Source organism: Lithobates pipiens, unplaced genomic scaffold (genome assembly GCF_037356315.1).
Source record: "Lithobates pipiens isolate NorthernLeopardFrog02 unplaced genomic scaffold, aLitPip1_a1.2 Scaffold_25, whole genome shotgun sequence".
Classification (NCBI taxonomy): Eukaryota; Metazoa; Chordata; class Amphibia; order Anura; family Ranidae; genus Lithobates; species Lithobates pipiens.
Window position 1 is genome coordinate 101,771,176 of NW_027507787.1, and position 16,708 is coordinate 101,787,883.

Genomic DNA, 16,708 nt, shown 5'->3' on the forward strand with positions numbered 1-16,708 from the left:
GTCTGGACAGTGCTGACTGGCCCTGTGCTAATCACATGCGCCACCCCCCCCCCCCCCTCCCCAATAATAAAAAAAAAAAAAAAACTCTAGCAATACACATTAAATCGGAGCATGTGCAGATTGCCTCCAGGGTTCTGTACTATCAGCAGCTGGATTGGGGACAGTAAAAGGGGAAGATCAAAGACAACAGGATCGAACAGCCTTTTTACACAATGTGGAGGATTAACCCCTTAGGTTCCACAGTAAGTAGAACAAGTATGTTTTAATGCACATACAGACGGATTTTACTGTTGTGGGGTTAGTAACACTTTAAGGCCTTTGTGCCCGATGATGTAAAACCATAGCAGATACTGCCACTTAAAAACAACCCCTTTATTGTCTTGTTTTTATGATGAGGCTGCCACTTTACACCAAGCTGTGATTAGGACTAGGTTTGGGTCCTTAGAAAACAATTAAGGTGACTGCAAAAAAAAAAAAAAAAAAAAAAAAAAAAAAACAACTATCTATATTCTTACAGCTTAGCGAAACTGGGATATTACACTTTGCTAAAAATTCTATGACAACCATATTTCGCCATTTTGTCAAAAAGCACTGGAGGGTGCAATGTGCTTTTATAGGCACCCTGTTAGTCAATTATTATTTTATATTTAATCTATTCTGATACTGTACTAAAAGATGCTACATTATACAGCAATCGTAACACTTACCCTCTCCGTTTATAAATAAAGTTTGTCATATCAACACTGATAGGATTATTACATGGCTTTATCAATGTCAAACAGTGAAATTAACAGACATGCGGTCACCAGATTATTGCGGACATGGTGAATGCATGACTTTGTTGACAACCAAAATAATCACATGGAATTAATCATCAGCAAAGTAATTTGATCACTGTGTCAGTGCTGACAGTGATTAAGTGGCATTGTTGATAGAGCCGTGTCACACAGCAATGGGATCTGGCATGCCTTTGTTTTTAAACATGTTCAAATTATGTAGTAAGGTGAAGACCCAAGGTTCGCTGCAGTTGTGTGGAAAAACAGATGCCTTGCATAACTAATACAAAAGTTTAAAATTACGTATCACACCATCCTCCAGCTGCTCTCCACAAATGCCAGTTGCAAGTGTCACGTGATCACAAACCCCTACACATAATCCCACTTATATGATTTTTGAGCAATAATTTTTCAGGAAAAGGAATGTCAATATGGCCCCAGGAATGGTGCCCCAGGAATGGTGATCTCACATTTTTTATATTGCTGTCCAGGAAAGATAGTTTGCTTAATGTCTTCTATGTCCTCTAGATCCCATATGCAGGATATCTGCATTTGTTACCAAACTCAAATTTGGTGTTAAGCCGCATGCTAAAAGAACCGACACACCAATGCTAGTGATGCCAATGCAGTAACACCACAGGTAAAAATTGCAAAATACACATGCTCCGTGCAGCGTGGTGAGTTTATAGGCACTATTCGCATGGATTCTTGCTGCTGCGATTCAGAAAATGCTTATGCAAATGGTGCCTTAGGCTTGTAGATTAATACCAAACTACAAGGTTTGGCAACAGGTGTTTTCAATATTGTGCATCTGATCTTGGATACAGGGAACAATAAAGGGGTCAGGGAATAAAAGTACCATTTCAGGATGATTTGCAGAGGAACAACGTCCATACAGGATGTCTCCAAATTACAAGCCAACCTCAATGCACTATTTAATTGGGCAACTATGTGGCAGATGAGGTTTAATGTTGAAAAAAAAAACAGGATTTTTTTTTTTTATAACAGCTTACCTGTAAAACCCTTTTCTTTGATGTGCATCAGGGGACACAGAGCCATAATACTTACTATGTGGGTTATAGGGCCAGGGAGGCCTCAGTTTTGTAGGCAAGCAATACAAGTGTATACCAAGAAGCGAGGGACCTCTGTGTGCCCTTATGTACAAAAAGGATTTTACAGGTAAGCCGTTTTAAAAATTCTGTTTTCTTTTCTTTTCTTACATCAGGAGAACAGAGCCATAGTACTTACAATGTGGGATGTCCCATAGCAATGGCAACTGAAGGGAGGGAGACAACAAAAAAGTATGGCAAAAAGGAGGCCAGAGGACCCATACTGCAGCCTGCAATATACTGCGCCCAAAGGCAATTTCCTCACGACCTTTAATATCGATTTGATAAAATCTGATAAACATATGAACCGAAGACAAAGTTGCAACCTTACAGATCTGAGCCATAGAGACCTGATGATGCACCACCCAAGAGGCACTAGTCGCCCTGGATGAGTGTGCTCCAACATGAGAAGGAAGAATTTTCTAATTTAAGCTGAAGCTTGTACAATCACTTGACAAATCCATTTGGAAAATAGTGGATTTTGACACTGCCTGTCCACATTTTGGACCCTTTGACAGTACAAACAAAAACATCAGTTTTGCGAACCTGAGCGGTCGCCTTTAAATATACTCTGATCACTCTTACTACATCAAGGCAATGTAGTGCCTTCTCTTCCCTAGACTGAGGCTCTGGGGAGAAAGGAGGAAGAATCTTGGTTTAAATGAAAAGCTGTTACCACTTTTGGTAGGAATTCAGGATGAGGACAAACCACCTCATCCTTATGCATGATCAAATATGGCTCTTTACAAGACAAAGCTGCTAGTTCAGATAGACTTCTAGCAGAAAAAATGGCAACCAGAAAGATTATCTCTTTCTTGTCAAAAGAACCAAGGGAATTTCGTAAAGGCTCAAACGGCTGATTCTGCAAAGCCGAAAATACCAAATTTAAATCCCAAGGATTTAGAGGTGCCTTAATTAGGGGGATTAATCTGTGTTACCCCCTGAATAAGCTACGCACCAAGATTGGGAAGCAAGAGGCCATTGAAAAAACTCTGACAAGCCCGGGATCTGGCACTTGATAGAAGCCAAGGTCAGCTTCATTTCAGATCCCATCTGCCGGAAATCAGGGATCCTACCTATGACATACTTCCTGGGGTGCCAACCCCTGGATCCACACCAAGAAACATATGCCTTCCAGACTCTATAGTAAATGATTCTGGAAGACGGCTTCCTGACATTAGTCAAAGTAGACACTACCAAAGGAGATTGCCCACGATACTTTATAAGGTGGGATTCAACAGTCAAACCGGTTAAATGTTTCATCTGTAAGGAAAGATGGAATACCGGACCTTGTGAGAGAAGGTCTGGCTATAATGGCAGAGTCTGAAGGACTCCTACTGCCATCTTTATGATCCCGGCAAATCAAGATCTTCTGGGCGCCACCAGAATCACCTCCATTCGTTCCTGCTTGGTCCTGTGGAGAAGGCGCAGAAGTAGCAGAACTGGAGGAAACTCAGATCAGTAAAAAAAACTGATCCCATGGGAAGACTAATGTGTCTGTTCTGCCTGCTAGCAGATCCCTTGTTCGACACAAAATTTGTCAACTTTATTGTTGAATCTGGACACGAATAGGTCCATGTCCGGAATACCCCCTCTCTGACATATCACTAGGAAGATGTCGGGGTGAAGAGACCATTCTCCCAGAAATAATTGTTGGCGACTCAAGTAGTCCGCCTGCCAATTCTCTATTCCTGGAATGAAAATTGCAGATAGGCAAGGTATGTTGTGTTCTGCCCAAGCTAGAACATGATTCACCTCTTTTTGGGCTGCGACTTCTCGTGCCCCCCCCCCCCGATGATGTAAGCCACAGCTGTGGCCTTGTCAGACTGGGCCAGGACGTACTGCCCGAATCTTCCAAAATGTTGATAGGCAAGGTCCTCTAACCTGGACCATCTACCCTGGACAGAATCTTCTTCCAGGGCTGCTCCCAGCCTAGAAGGCTGGCATCTGTTAACACCTTCCAGGATACAGGTAGAAAATATTTTCCCTTTTGCTGGATAACCACCAATTTAGGCTCTGACTTATGTCAGGAGCCAAGCGTATTGGAAAAATCCAAGGCCTGAATCTTTTTATTCCAGACCGACAGGATGGTGTTTGAAGCAGTCTTGAGTGAAAACTGCATGTAAGGGATGGCCTCGAAGAAGGCCACAATTTCCCCTAACAATCTCATGCACAGCCAAATGGAAGGATCTTTCTTTGTTTTGATAAGTTGAATTAGTCCTACAATGGAACCGATTCTTGTCTGGGGTAAGAATACCTTCTTCTGTACGGTATCTATAACAGCCCCAAGTACTGTAATCTCCTTGATTGTTTTAAGGAGGCTTTTTCTAGGTTGAGTATCCAACCCAGAGATTCAAGGTAGTTTACAACTGTGATCAGACTCTGGTTTAGACCTGAGACTGAATGATCTATTAAAAGGTAGATCATAATTATCAAACAGCTGTGCAGCTGCAGAGCACTGAGGAAAGCTGCAGGGCCTGCATCCCTTTAGACGTATTCCTATTGGGGGTATCGCCAAAATTGACATTTTTATTGCGGGGAATGCCTGAAATCGGAGTTGTAGCGCAGACTTCTGGGAAAATTGGTGAGCCAAATCACACAAGCAGGAAATTATGTTTGTGGGGTGGTTAGTACACATTCTGTGTACAGAACTCGAGGTAGCCACAGAGAATCAAAGCGGCTGAAGTTTGAAAAGGAAATCGAAGTTACTTACCCGTAACGTTTTTTTCCAGGAGTCTTTCAGGACAGCACACTTGAGAGACCTTGGCTCCTCCCTTCTCAGGAAACACTGCCACCACCAGATCTTTAAAACCATTCCTTCCCTCCAGCCCTTCAGCTTTTGCACAGGCACCTCCGGCCAGACTAGGGAGACATAAGGATACATCATAAAAAGTTACACATACCTGATTCTCTCATGTCCTAATGGTAAGATCTTATTTTGGGTGGGTACCGGTGCTGTCCTGAAAGACTCCTGGAAAAAATGTTACCGGTAAGGAACTTCGATTTTCCCTCTTTAGTCTTTCAGGACAGCACACTTGAGTGGATAAGCGAGCACTTACCCTAGGGTGGGACTACTGCTTGTAGGACTTTATGCCCAAAGGCCTGGTCCTGGGCAGACAATAAGTCCAGTCTGTAGTGCTTAACGAAAGTCTTAAAATGTAACCATGTTGCTGCTCTGCAGATCAGCTCGAGTGTAGCACCAGCCCACTCTGCTTGTGATGTTGTCATAGCCCTAGTGGAATGGGCCCCAATACCTTCTGGGACCTCCACCCCCTTTGCTATGAATGCCTGACTGATTTCCAACCTTATCCACCTGGCTATAGTATTTCTAAAGGCTTTGGACCCCTTCCTAGCCCCTGAAAAAGAAACAAAAAATGAATCAGACTTCCTGAATTACTCCATAATCCCCAGGTATTTTAAACACACACCTCCTGACATCTAACTTGTGAAAGACATGTTCCTGTTCCCTCACAGGATTCGAACAAAAAGTGGGCAAACAAATTTCCCGACTTCTATGGAATTTTGAAGCTACCTTTAACAAAAAGGCTGGATCGGTTTTAAAAATAATCCGATCCGGAAAAACCTGAAGGAAAGGCGCCCTCCTTGAGGGGGCTTCTAGCTCACCAACCCTTCTCGCGGTAGTGATTGCTACCAAAAAAACAAACAACGTTGAGGGTTAAAAATGTCACCGTACAAGAACTAATAGGCTCAAAAGGATCCTCTGTGAGAGCCTGCAATACTAAAGATAGATCCCAAACTGGAAAGGGATGGAAACTGACTGGTCTCTGTCTACTTAAACCTTTAAAGAACCTGGAAACCCAAGAATTCGCTGCCAGTTGCTGTTCAAGTAAAACACTTAAAGCAGAAACCTGTCCTCTAAGAGTACCGAGAGCCAGTCCCTTATCTGCCCCCCTCTGTAGGAACTCCAGCACTGTTACTGGACTACGAATGTTAAAGGAGCTCTCTGCACACCAAGAATTGAATTTTTTCCATACCTTCAAATAAATCCTGCGTCTCTTCCTTTCTAGAACTCAGAAGAGTCGCTATCAACCTTTCGGAGAACCCCTTGTTTTTCAGCATCTCCTCTTCAGTAGCCAGGCTGCCAGACTCCACCTCTCCACTTGAGGGCAGCAGATTGGGCCTTGAAAGAGTAGATCTTCCCTGACCGGAAGTATCCAAGACTGTTCCACCGCCCCAGCTTCTTTAGAACAGAAAACCAAGGCCTCCAGGGCCAGAATGGAGCTATCAAGATTAGGGTTGTATCCTCTAACTGGAACTTCCTCAGAACTGCCGGCAACAGCACAGGAGGGGGAAAGGCATAGCACTTGGCAAAAGTCAATCTCTGAGAAAGAGCATCCACTCCTATTGCTCCGTCCCCCGATCCAGAGCGAAGAATAGAGGAGTTTTTGCGCTCTTGGCGCAAAAAGATCCACACACAGGCTCCCCCACTTCTGGACAATCATCTTGTAGATTCCCAGATTCAGGACCCAGTCGCTCTCCCTCAGATTCCTCCTTCTGAGGAAGTCTGCTTTCCGATTTAGCTCTCCTTTGAGGTGTACCGCTGATAGAGAGCGCACTGTGACCTTTGCCCAGCTGAATATTGCTTCCATTAGAGAACAAAGGGAACTGCTTCTTGTGCCCCCGTCGATTGATTTAAGCAATTGCTGAAGAATTGTCCAAATGGACCTGAACATGTCGTCCCTGAAGTTCCTGCTGGAAAAACCTGAGCGCCAGAGAAATGGCTCTCAGCTCTCTCCAATTCGAGGACTTCCCCGCGTCCTCAAAACTCCAGGATCCTTGGGCCAGACCTCTCTCCAGGTGTGCTCCCCAACCCGTGCCAATTGCGTCCGTTGTGATGACCTTGGACACTGGAAGTACCCATTCTAGACCCTGAGATAGATTTGCTGCTTTCCTCCATCACCACAGGGACCTCTTTACCTTTATTGGAATGAGAACAGTAGAGTCCAGAGATCTCTGGGTACGATCCCAAACCTCCAGAATGAACAGCTGTAAGAGGCGAAAGTGTGTCCCTGCCCACCTTACCGCTGGAGGGGCCGACGTCAGCAGTCCCAAAGCTGACATGGCCTTTCTTATAGAGATTTGTCGATTGCTTTGTAGGGCTGCCAAAGCTTTGTCTACTTTGCAAATTTTCTTCTCTGGGAGAAAGACTCGCTGATGAGTTGAGTTTAGAACGTAACCTAGGAACGTCACTCTGAGATGGAACCAAGTTGGATTTCTCCAAATTTAAGAGCCATCCCAATTGTTCCAAAATATTTCTTGCTACCTGCAAATCCTGAACCAGCTGCTCCAGTGAAGACGCAAACAGGAGCAGGTCGTCCAGGTATGCTACCACAGAGATTCCCCTGAGTCGCAGAAAAGCCAGAGCCTCCACCATAACGTTGGTGAATATCGGGGAGGGGGGGGGGGGGGGGGAAGAGGATAGCCCAAAAGGGGAGGGCTCGAAACTGAAGATTTACTACTTCCGCCCCTGACCTTACTGCCAACCTGAGGAATCTCTGGCTGTTCTCTGCAATTGGAACGTGCAGATAGGCGTCCCTTAGATCCAAGGACGCCATGAAGCAATTTAGAGGAAGCAGCGTTTTCACAGAAAAAATGGAATCCATCCGGAACCTTTTGTAACAGATTAAGAGGTTTCAGGTTCAGGATAAGCCTGAACTTCCCTGAAGGCTTTCGGACCACAAAAAACGTGGGAATAGAAACATCTGCCTATCTCCCCAGGAGGGACCCGTGACACTACATCCTGCTGTTCCAAATCCTCCAGAGAAAAGTCAGAAGGGCTGCCCCCTTCTCCGCACACCTTGGTAGATTAACAAACTGTGTGTGGGGGGGGGGGGGGGGGCTTGAGAACTGCAGTCTGTACCCCCTCCTTACAATGCCTAGTATAAATGGATTGGAGATAACCGACTCCCACTGTGGGAGAAAAGCCCCCAGTCTTCCCCCCACCGGTGTTAGTCTGTCATTGGGACTTTTGTGACTGCTCAGGAGGGCAAAAAATAAATAAAAAATCACTCCCCCACGCCCTCTGGCCTTGTTGGTCCAGACTTTTTTTCTGGGACTCCTGTCCTCGGAAAGTTAAACTTCTTTTGTGGGCGAGTCTTTTTAGATTTTCCCCCCACTTTTTTCTTTAAGGGAAAAGCCTTTTTTATCCGCTGTTCGATCAAGGACAGCCTCCAAGTCTGGAACGAACAGTAAATCCTCCGTGAAGGGAATTCCACAAAGTTTGATCTTTGAAGCATTGTCCCCTTGCCATGTTTTTAACCAAAGCGCCTTCTGGCTGAATTAGCCTAGGCAGAGGATCTAGCAGACATGCGGACCGACTCTGCTGATGCATCCGCTATGTACGTGACTCCTTTTAAAAGGATTGGGAAGGAGGAAAGTACTGTTTCTTTTGCGGTCCCCACCTCAATATGAGCTTTTATGAGTCAACCAATGTTCCATATTACGTGCCACCACTGTGACAGCCATGGCAGGCTTAAGATGGCTTAAAGAAGAATCCCAAGATTTCTTGAGGAGAGAATCCATCCTCATGTCAATAGGGTCTGCTAGCATACCCATATCGTCAAAGGCCAAATCTGTCTTTCTGGATACCTGAGAAAAGGCTGCATCCAGTCTAGGAGATTGTTCCACACAGCAGATTCATCCTCAGAAAAAGGGAATCTGCGTTTCAATGCTCTAGAAAAGAAAGGCTTCCTCTCTGGGTCTCACCATTCCTTCCTAATTGAGTCTACCAGAACCTCATGGACCGGGAAGACCCTTTTCTTCGGTTCTCTGAGACCTTCATACATCTGGTCATGGAGAGACCGGGATTTTTTCTCCTCTTGGATACCTAGTGTAGCGTGAATAGCTCCCAGGAGCTCTTCCACTTCCTCCAAGGAGAGCTTGTAACGGATCTGGAGGACTCGCCATCCACCTTCTCTCCATCCGACTCTGAAGAGTCTGAGGATTCACTGCCAGGATAATCCTCTACCCCCAGGTAACCCTTCATTAGCAGAGGGACTGCTAAGAGGCCAGGTGTGACATCTTGCTGTGCTGGCAGAGGACTAGCTGGGGGTTGTATAGGCTGACAATTCTCAAACAAAGCCTTAAAAGGACTGAAAAGTGCTGGAGAGCTCTTTAATAGAAGCAGCCAGACCAGAACTTTGTACCTCAGCATAATCCCCAACTAAGCCCTCAATGCAATTCCTGCATAACACTTTCCGCCAGACACACTTCTACATAAGGGGCACTTCTTCTTGGACCCCTGTGAGAGCTTTGATTTTTCCATTGACTTGTCCTGTAACAACAAAAAAATCCCACCAGCATCAGCCCCTGCCAGAAAAAAAATCAACACCAGACCGACACCAGGAGTGCCCCCTCCCAGGACCAAGCACGTCTGGGACCCTGGTGGTGGATCTCCTCCCCTCCCACCAAGGAGAGGGGTTCACCCTTGGAGCCAAGTGGGAAAATAGTAAGGGAACACCACCCCAGGGTTCCACTTATCTTAGAATGGCTGGTGCTGGCATCACCCGGAACCGAACAGGAACCGTTAGTCTCGGACATCCCTTCGGACAGAGCGGTCAGTTTGCCACAAACTGCTCCTCTTAGCTGTCGCTACAGCGTGAATGGGGCAAACACCAGCCTTTGTGCCGTTCGTTTTAGCATCCCACGACCGGAACCCGAAGTCGCGGGTGAACCGGACGTGACCTCTCCTGTTGGAAAAGAAGTCGCCCGTCATCTGACCCAGCCTTGCGCTCCATGCTGGCCGAACCAACGAGGGGGAGACTCGGAAACTCCAGTAAACACTTTCTCCAGGCAGCGCCAAAACGAACATCCCAGGCCTCCGCTTTCCCCAAGGAAGGATGGGACACGCCAGGCACTGCAGGTAACGGACTCCCCAGCCCTGTTGCCATGTATGAGAGACCTCAATCTCTCCGGACATCCCTTCGGCCAGAACGATCGATTCGCCTTCAGGATAACACTGGACTCAGCCTCCCCAGCTGTATTAAACCCAGGTTCCTAGCGATGTCTCCTCGCCAGAGGAAACACCAAAATTTAAGGGCTGGAGGGAAGGAATGGTTTTAAAGATCTGGTGCAGGCGGTGTTTCCTGAGAAAGCCGAGGTCTCTCAAGTGTGCTGTCCTGAAAGACAAAAGAGGGAAAAGGTAATTTTTAATAACATTCAAATACAATATGACTTATGCTGCAATTTTATACACTATATTATTTTTTATTTTTTTATTTGCCTGGGGGTGATGCGGAAGGAATTTTTAGATCATGCTTTATTTGGGGGGGGGGTTGCCTTCCTCTGGATCAACTGTAGGTATAGGATTGTGCATATGGAGGGTGTGTGTGTTTATCTGTGTTGGTTGAACTGGATGTCTTTTTTCAACCAGTTTAACTATGTAACTTAACAAACCATCCTAACAACCTAAACTGGCTTAGTAGAATAGCAAAATATTAAACCTTGAACCATGTTCCTGTGGCCATGTTGGTTGACAATGACAATGATTGCTTCTGCCTTTCACATTGGGGCTTTCTATTTTGAGGATTATGATGTCGTAACACAAACAGGTATTTATAAGCAACATGCAATACCAGGGTCTCAAACCTAGGAGCACTATACACCCCTAGCTTTAAAGAAAGAACATTTTCTTTTGAAAGCACACTTTGGTTAGAGGGATATTCCAACAAACTTTTGGTGAAGGTGAATTTGCCGCTCATCCCAGTAGTCATGAATTGTCTAAAATAAGGACAAATCTCATGCTCCAGGAGTTTACAGTGTTACAAAAGAAGGACCCAGATCTATGTTATTTAGCGGCCAAGCTACAACCAAGCAAATGTACATACCTGGTGACGGACTCACTTGTAGTCCTATTCCAACAAAAACGAACACTAAAAAAAAAAAAAAAAAAAAAAAAGAAGATGTAATGAATACATTAACCTGAGAGTGAAGGATGCTTGAGAAGGACAGATGAAAGTTGTCACTCACCCAGTCCCAACAGTAGTAAAAGAAATGATGACACAACAACTTTCTTGTTCTTTTGTACAAGAGGATGTCTTGTCCAGCTGCTCAGAAGAAAGAACAAAAAGAAAAAACAAAATTATGGTCTGATTGCAGTCTAGTTGATAAGCAAGACATGGTTTAAAAATTAATGGAGGACAAAGCAACAGGTGTAATTTAATGCCCCTTAATTCCACAGTCGGATAAACACTTTTCCTTTGCTCACTGTTTTGTTCGGCCATCAAAAACAAATAAATTACTTAATGTCAGATATGGAAACATAGGGTTGTGCGGGTATGAGCTTTGAGTTCTGAAGTGAGAGGAGATGTGCGAGTGGTTAATCGTAGAATAGAATCTTATCTAAGTTTATATGACTGTTGGAAATAATGCTGTGTGATACGTCATTGTGTTTATATAAAAGACAATAAAAAAGTACCTATTCTGTTCTATGCAAGTGACTCACTCCTCATCCTCTCATGGGACAGTGTGTACTCAAAAATTGGCCCACTCATGTGAGCACAGGAAGGCTTGTATTTTTACTGTTCTTTCAGGAGGTGTGCGTTGCTTTCAAAAGTGATCTATGTGGCAGGGTCACTTTACATAACACTTTGTCCTATTAAATTGTTTTGAGCCTAACCATACTTTATTCCTTAAGTTTTACACTTTTCAGTGTATAGCGTTTATAAATCGCCATATCTTACCCAATGATATCTGACAAAAAAGGTATGCAACAGTGGAATCATGTAAAATGAATATCACACAAAACCTAAAAAAACTGTACACAAACAAACAATATACAAACCATATTAGACAAAAAAAATAAAAGGAATATTACTAAAACTACACAAACATATTTAGCCCAAACATTTGCAAGTCAAAAGGTAAGGTATACTAAAATTTCTAAATACAGTATACGCACAATGACTGCACATTCACCAAACACAATTACCGTATATTTAAAAATCACAGCAAATGTATAAAATTAAACATTGTAATTTCACCATGTTAGTGATTGTTGTGATGAATTTGTGGCAGCTAGCAATAAACCCAGGGCAGTAAATGTACCAACAATTCGTTTAATAAGTTTATCATTATGCAATAGAAGGTCTATATTTTATAAAAGTGGTTATGCATTTCAACTACTACTGAGAATGTTAGCATGACAGACACCATGGTCTTTCATATCCAAACCTTATTACATGGTGTTAGAAGTATAGAGGAGAGAGAGATTGGGTCTTGCATCTCTAGAGGACTCTGTTGATATTTGCCCTCCATTTTCTTGACCTGAACATCTAGTATAACAAATGAAGGGTACCAGTCTCACTGTTGGATTTTTAACCTTTTTTGCCATATTGTGATAAAGAAATAATAGTAAAGCAGAAGGAAATAAGAGATTCAAGAGGAAGCCATGAACAAAGCTGGGAACAACGCAGGGTCTTCAAGGCAGATTATAAACCAAAAAGTTAGCTCCGCTCACCTAATTCTACCTATAGAATAGCTAAAACTATTTTTGGTTGACATTTAAAATTAGAAAAAGGGGAGAAGAGTAATATCCATTAAACCAAGAAAACTTTATTAAAACAATAAGATACAATATTTTCCTTTCCCACCATATGAGTTTGTAGAATACTGTTCGTACCCAAAGTAAGAAGAAATATCTCCATGCTATAATGATGTGTTTAAAGGGATACGTACAGTAGTTTTGTACACATTTTATTTCTGGGCAAGACAAGACAAAGAAATACATTTTTCTTATTACCGTATATACTCGAGTATAGGTCGATCCGAATATAAGCCGAGGCCCCTAATTTACCACAAAAAAAATGGGAAAACTTATTGACTTGTGTATAAGCCAAGGGTGAGACATGCCTGTCCATCCCTGTGTGTCCGTCCATCCCCCGTGTGCCCAGCCTACCTGTGTCCTGTGCCTCTTTGTCCTTCTGCAGCCTGTTTCCTTCTGCAGCGATCTGCATGTAAAAACATGCCAGGATCGCCGCACCTCTTCTCGTCTGTGACAGACGGCGGCCATTCCACTGTTCAAAAGCCGCGCCTCCGTCTGTGATAGGCGGAACACTCAATTTCCCAGCAGTCAGTGTTCTGCCTATCACGGACATCCTCTCATCCTCGTCCGTAGTATGAGGATGAGCGGATGTCCGTGATAGGCGGACCACTGACTGCTGGGAAATTGAGTGTTCCGCCTATCACAGACAGGGAGGCGCGGCTTTTGAATAGTGGAATGGCCGCCGTCTGTCTGCACGACAGGCTGATCGGGTAGACAGACGGCGGTGACTCGAGTATAAGCTGAGGGGGGCACTTTCAGCCTAAAAAAAGGGGCTGAAAATCTCGGCTTATACTCGAGTATATACGGTATATATGATCATTTTTAGTCTGCTAAATAGGAAATATTGCATATAAGTATTAAGTGTCCTTATATCCAGCCAACAGGTAGAGCTGTGGGCTCAAAGCAAACAAAAGTCAGTGCTAGAACACCCAAAACGTCCAGAAAAAAAGCTGCTCATAACTAAAAGGCGATATACCCAGAAACGTATTGTGATCAAAAAATAAAAATTGTAGCGCCAAATAAAGGAGTCATGTGAAATTATATACAATACATAAAAGTTCATATGTGTAGAATATATAAAATCTTCAGACTTTCCCAATGGCTAAAAAAGCCCACTCACCTGAACAGGCTGCTCAATTAAGTGCAGCAAAAAGGCATATATGCAGAGTTTCTTCAGATGACTCAAACCTCTTGAACCTGAAAAACTGGCGCTCCGGATTAAGTAGGAAGGAGAGAAAATAAATTTAGTGCAAAAAACTGCTACAATACCAGTGTATGCAATGCCACTTAGGACAAAAACAGTGAAAATTGTGATAAAAATGTGATGACCAAAAGCAGCCACCTCTACTTGCACTTTTTTACTCGTATAGTATTTTCCTTTATTTATGTTGGTTTATGACGGATTTTAACCGGAACGCTGCCCTCTGGAGAATTGTGGAAGGATAGCATTACCTGCATCCCCATAAACTATTGCTGTACAAGCTAGTTGGCAACATATATGATGGTGAGTGCACCCTACATGTGGGTGGAGGTGGATGCTTTTGGTCATCACGTTTTAATCATAGTTTTCACTGTTTTTGTCTTGAGTGGCATCACATACACTGGTGTGGATTTCAGCATGGTATTGTGTGTGTGTGTGTGTGTGTAATTAATGTATGTATGTATGTATGTATGTATGTATGTGTAGAGTTTCTTCAGATGACTCAAACCTCTTCTGAAAAACTGGAGCTCCGGATGAAGTAGAAACAATAGAAGATAATATACCGTAATGCTACTGCATTACGGTATATTATCTTCTATTGTTTCTACTTCATCCGGAGCTCCAGTTTTTCAGAAGAGGTTTGAGTCATCTGAAGAAACTCTACACATACATACATACATACATACATTAATTACACACACACACACACACACACACACACACACACACACGTGTTTTTGCTGCACTTATATGAGCAGCCTGTTCCGGTGAGTGCGATTTTTAGCCATTAGGAAAGTCTGAAGATTTGATATATTCTACACGTGAACTTTTTATGGCCTATATATAATTTCACATGACTCCTTATTTAGCGCTGCAATATATATTTTTTTTTGTTTTTGTTTTTTTAAGAGCTGTGGGCTGCTTTTCACATTTTCCAGTATCCTGTTAAAGTGGAAATCTCACCAGACAGACAGAGAGAGAGTAAGCCCTAAACTTTCAAGGAACCTCCAACCATGCTTCACTGTTGTCTGCAGACACTCATTGTGCTACTCTCTGGGTCTTTGCAAGCAAACAGCCTTTTGCTAATGCCAAATATTTACAAAATTTTAGGACGGGTGTGGAAACAAGGCTAAGCAATTCAATTATGCACAAGACCTAGGGACTGGGGGTGAAGGAAAATGGCAGCAGGTGCTCTGAACTGATAAATTCAAATTTGAAATATTTGACTGTTGGAGGCAGTTTGTTCACTGAAGAATGGTATAAAAATGAGTGTCTGGAGGCAACAGTGAAGCATGGTGGAGGTTCCTTTCAAGTTTATGGCTGTGTTTCTGCAAATGGAGTTGGAGATTATTTGGTCAGGATCAATGTTGTCCTCAATGCTGAAAAAAAAGACAGACAGATACTTATCCATCATGCAATGCCACAAGGGAGGTGTGCGACTGGCCCCAAATCCTGCAGCAAGACAATGACAAAAAACATACAGCCAATATCATGAAGAACCATCTTCAGCGTAAATAAGAACAAAAACAAAGAGTCCTGGAGATGATGGTTTGGTCCTCACAGAGCCTTGATCTCAACATCAACTCTGTCTGGCATTACATGAAGAAACATAAGGATTTGAGGCAGCTTACAGCCACAGAAGGTCTGTGGTTAGATCTCCAAGATGTTTGGAGCAACCTACTTACTGAGTTCCTTCAAAAGTGATGTGCAAGTTGTATCTAGAAGGACTTATGCTGTTTTAAAGGCAAAAGGGAGGCTTAAAAGCAACTTCACAGCCTTCTTTGACGATGCTCAAAAAGCTGAATAGCATCAGTACTCTGAAAGGTGGAATCAAGAATGATTCTTAAAATCTAAGCATAAAGTGATTACCTGAAGCACTCTTGGGTGGACAGCTGGGTACTGTTACTAATGGTACTGAATGAACATTGAGAGCTGTGAGAAGAAAGAGTTGACAACCCCCTGCAAAAAAACAAACAATAGACAACTTTAGTATGAAAAACAAAACAAAAAACAAATGGTGTTGATGCACAAATATAGGATGTACAAAAAATGGCTTAAAACCATTGAGCTGATTTTTTAGCCCCGATTTCAAAGTTTAAAGCGGGAGTCCACCGGGACTCCGCGTTTTTTTTTTTTTTTTTTTTAAAAGCCAGCAGCTACAAATACTGCAGCTGCTGACTTTTAAAATAGTGACACTTACCTGTCCAGCGCGCCCGCGATGTCGGCACCCGAAGCCGATCTGTAGATCGTATCTCGGGTGCTGCCGCCGCCATCTTGGGTATGGGAATCAGGAAATGGAGCCTTTCGGCTTCATTTCCCGGTTCCCTACTGCGCATGCGCGAGCCCCGCAATAAGGACGGTCCCCGCTGCCTCTGGGATCTGTGTGTTTTCCCAGCAGGCAGCGGGGCACTTGCGGGAAGGGGCCGGCACTTGCGGAAAGGGGCGTAATATACGCCCCTTTCCGCAGAGAGCTATCCCGGAAGTGGGTACAGATACCTGTACTGTACAGGTATCTGCACCCCCCTCCCCCCTGAAAGGTGCCAATTGTGGCGCCGGAGGGGGGGGGGGGGAGGGTTCCGATGAGCGGAGGTCCACTTTAGGGTGGACCTCCGCTTTAAAGATGATTTTCATGCAACGTGCATATACAGGATTTTTGTTCAAGAAAAGTCTTCACATAAACTACAGATCTCAAACTTTAAAGCCAAAACATTTAAATTGGCTTTAGATAGAGGGAAAAGGTGTGTGGCTTATGTCAGGTTTTCCCTGCCATCACTCTTTTACAGAAACAGAAGTCGAGCCTTTGTCATCAGTATTATGCATTATTTTACTGGTATAAGCATGCATATCAGGAGTTGGGACTTCACAGATAGAATATATGTTGTAGCTAAATGATCTGGAAAGGAGGATGACACTAGCATTTTAGAATGCCACCCACTGCTCACTCTGGAGGGGGAAAAAAAGAAAAAATGGCAATAATCTTTTCCAGAGCCCCAGATTAATATTTGTGGTTGCACTGTGCTGTTGCTAGCTCCTAGAAGGAAATAGAGGAGGACACCTTACC

The 16,708-nt window shown here is 43.6% G+C and overlaps 1 protein-coding gene across 4 annotated transcripts in view; it reads right to left on the reverse strand.

Moving 5' to 3' along the window:
* The window catches only part of TMEM134 (transmembrane protein 134), an 81,883-nt gene that overhangs the window by 18,361 nt on the left and 46,814 nt on the right, over nt 1-16,708 (reverse strand). For all 4 annotated transcript variants that reach the window (XM_077454785.1, XM_077454784.1, XM_077454782.1 and 1 more), the window contains 3 exons: nt 15,517-15,606; nt 10,874-10,950; nt 10,732-10,776 (listed from right to left, as the gene is read on the reverse strand). In XM_077454785.1, coding sequence (XP_077310911.1) covers nt 10,732-10,776; nt 10,874-10,950; nt 15,517-15,606 — 212 coding nt within the window. The remainder of the gene's footprint in view (nt 1-10,731; nt 10,777-10,873; nt 10,951-15,516; nt 15,607-16,708) is intronic.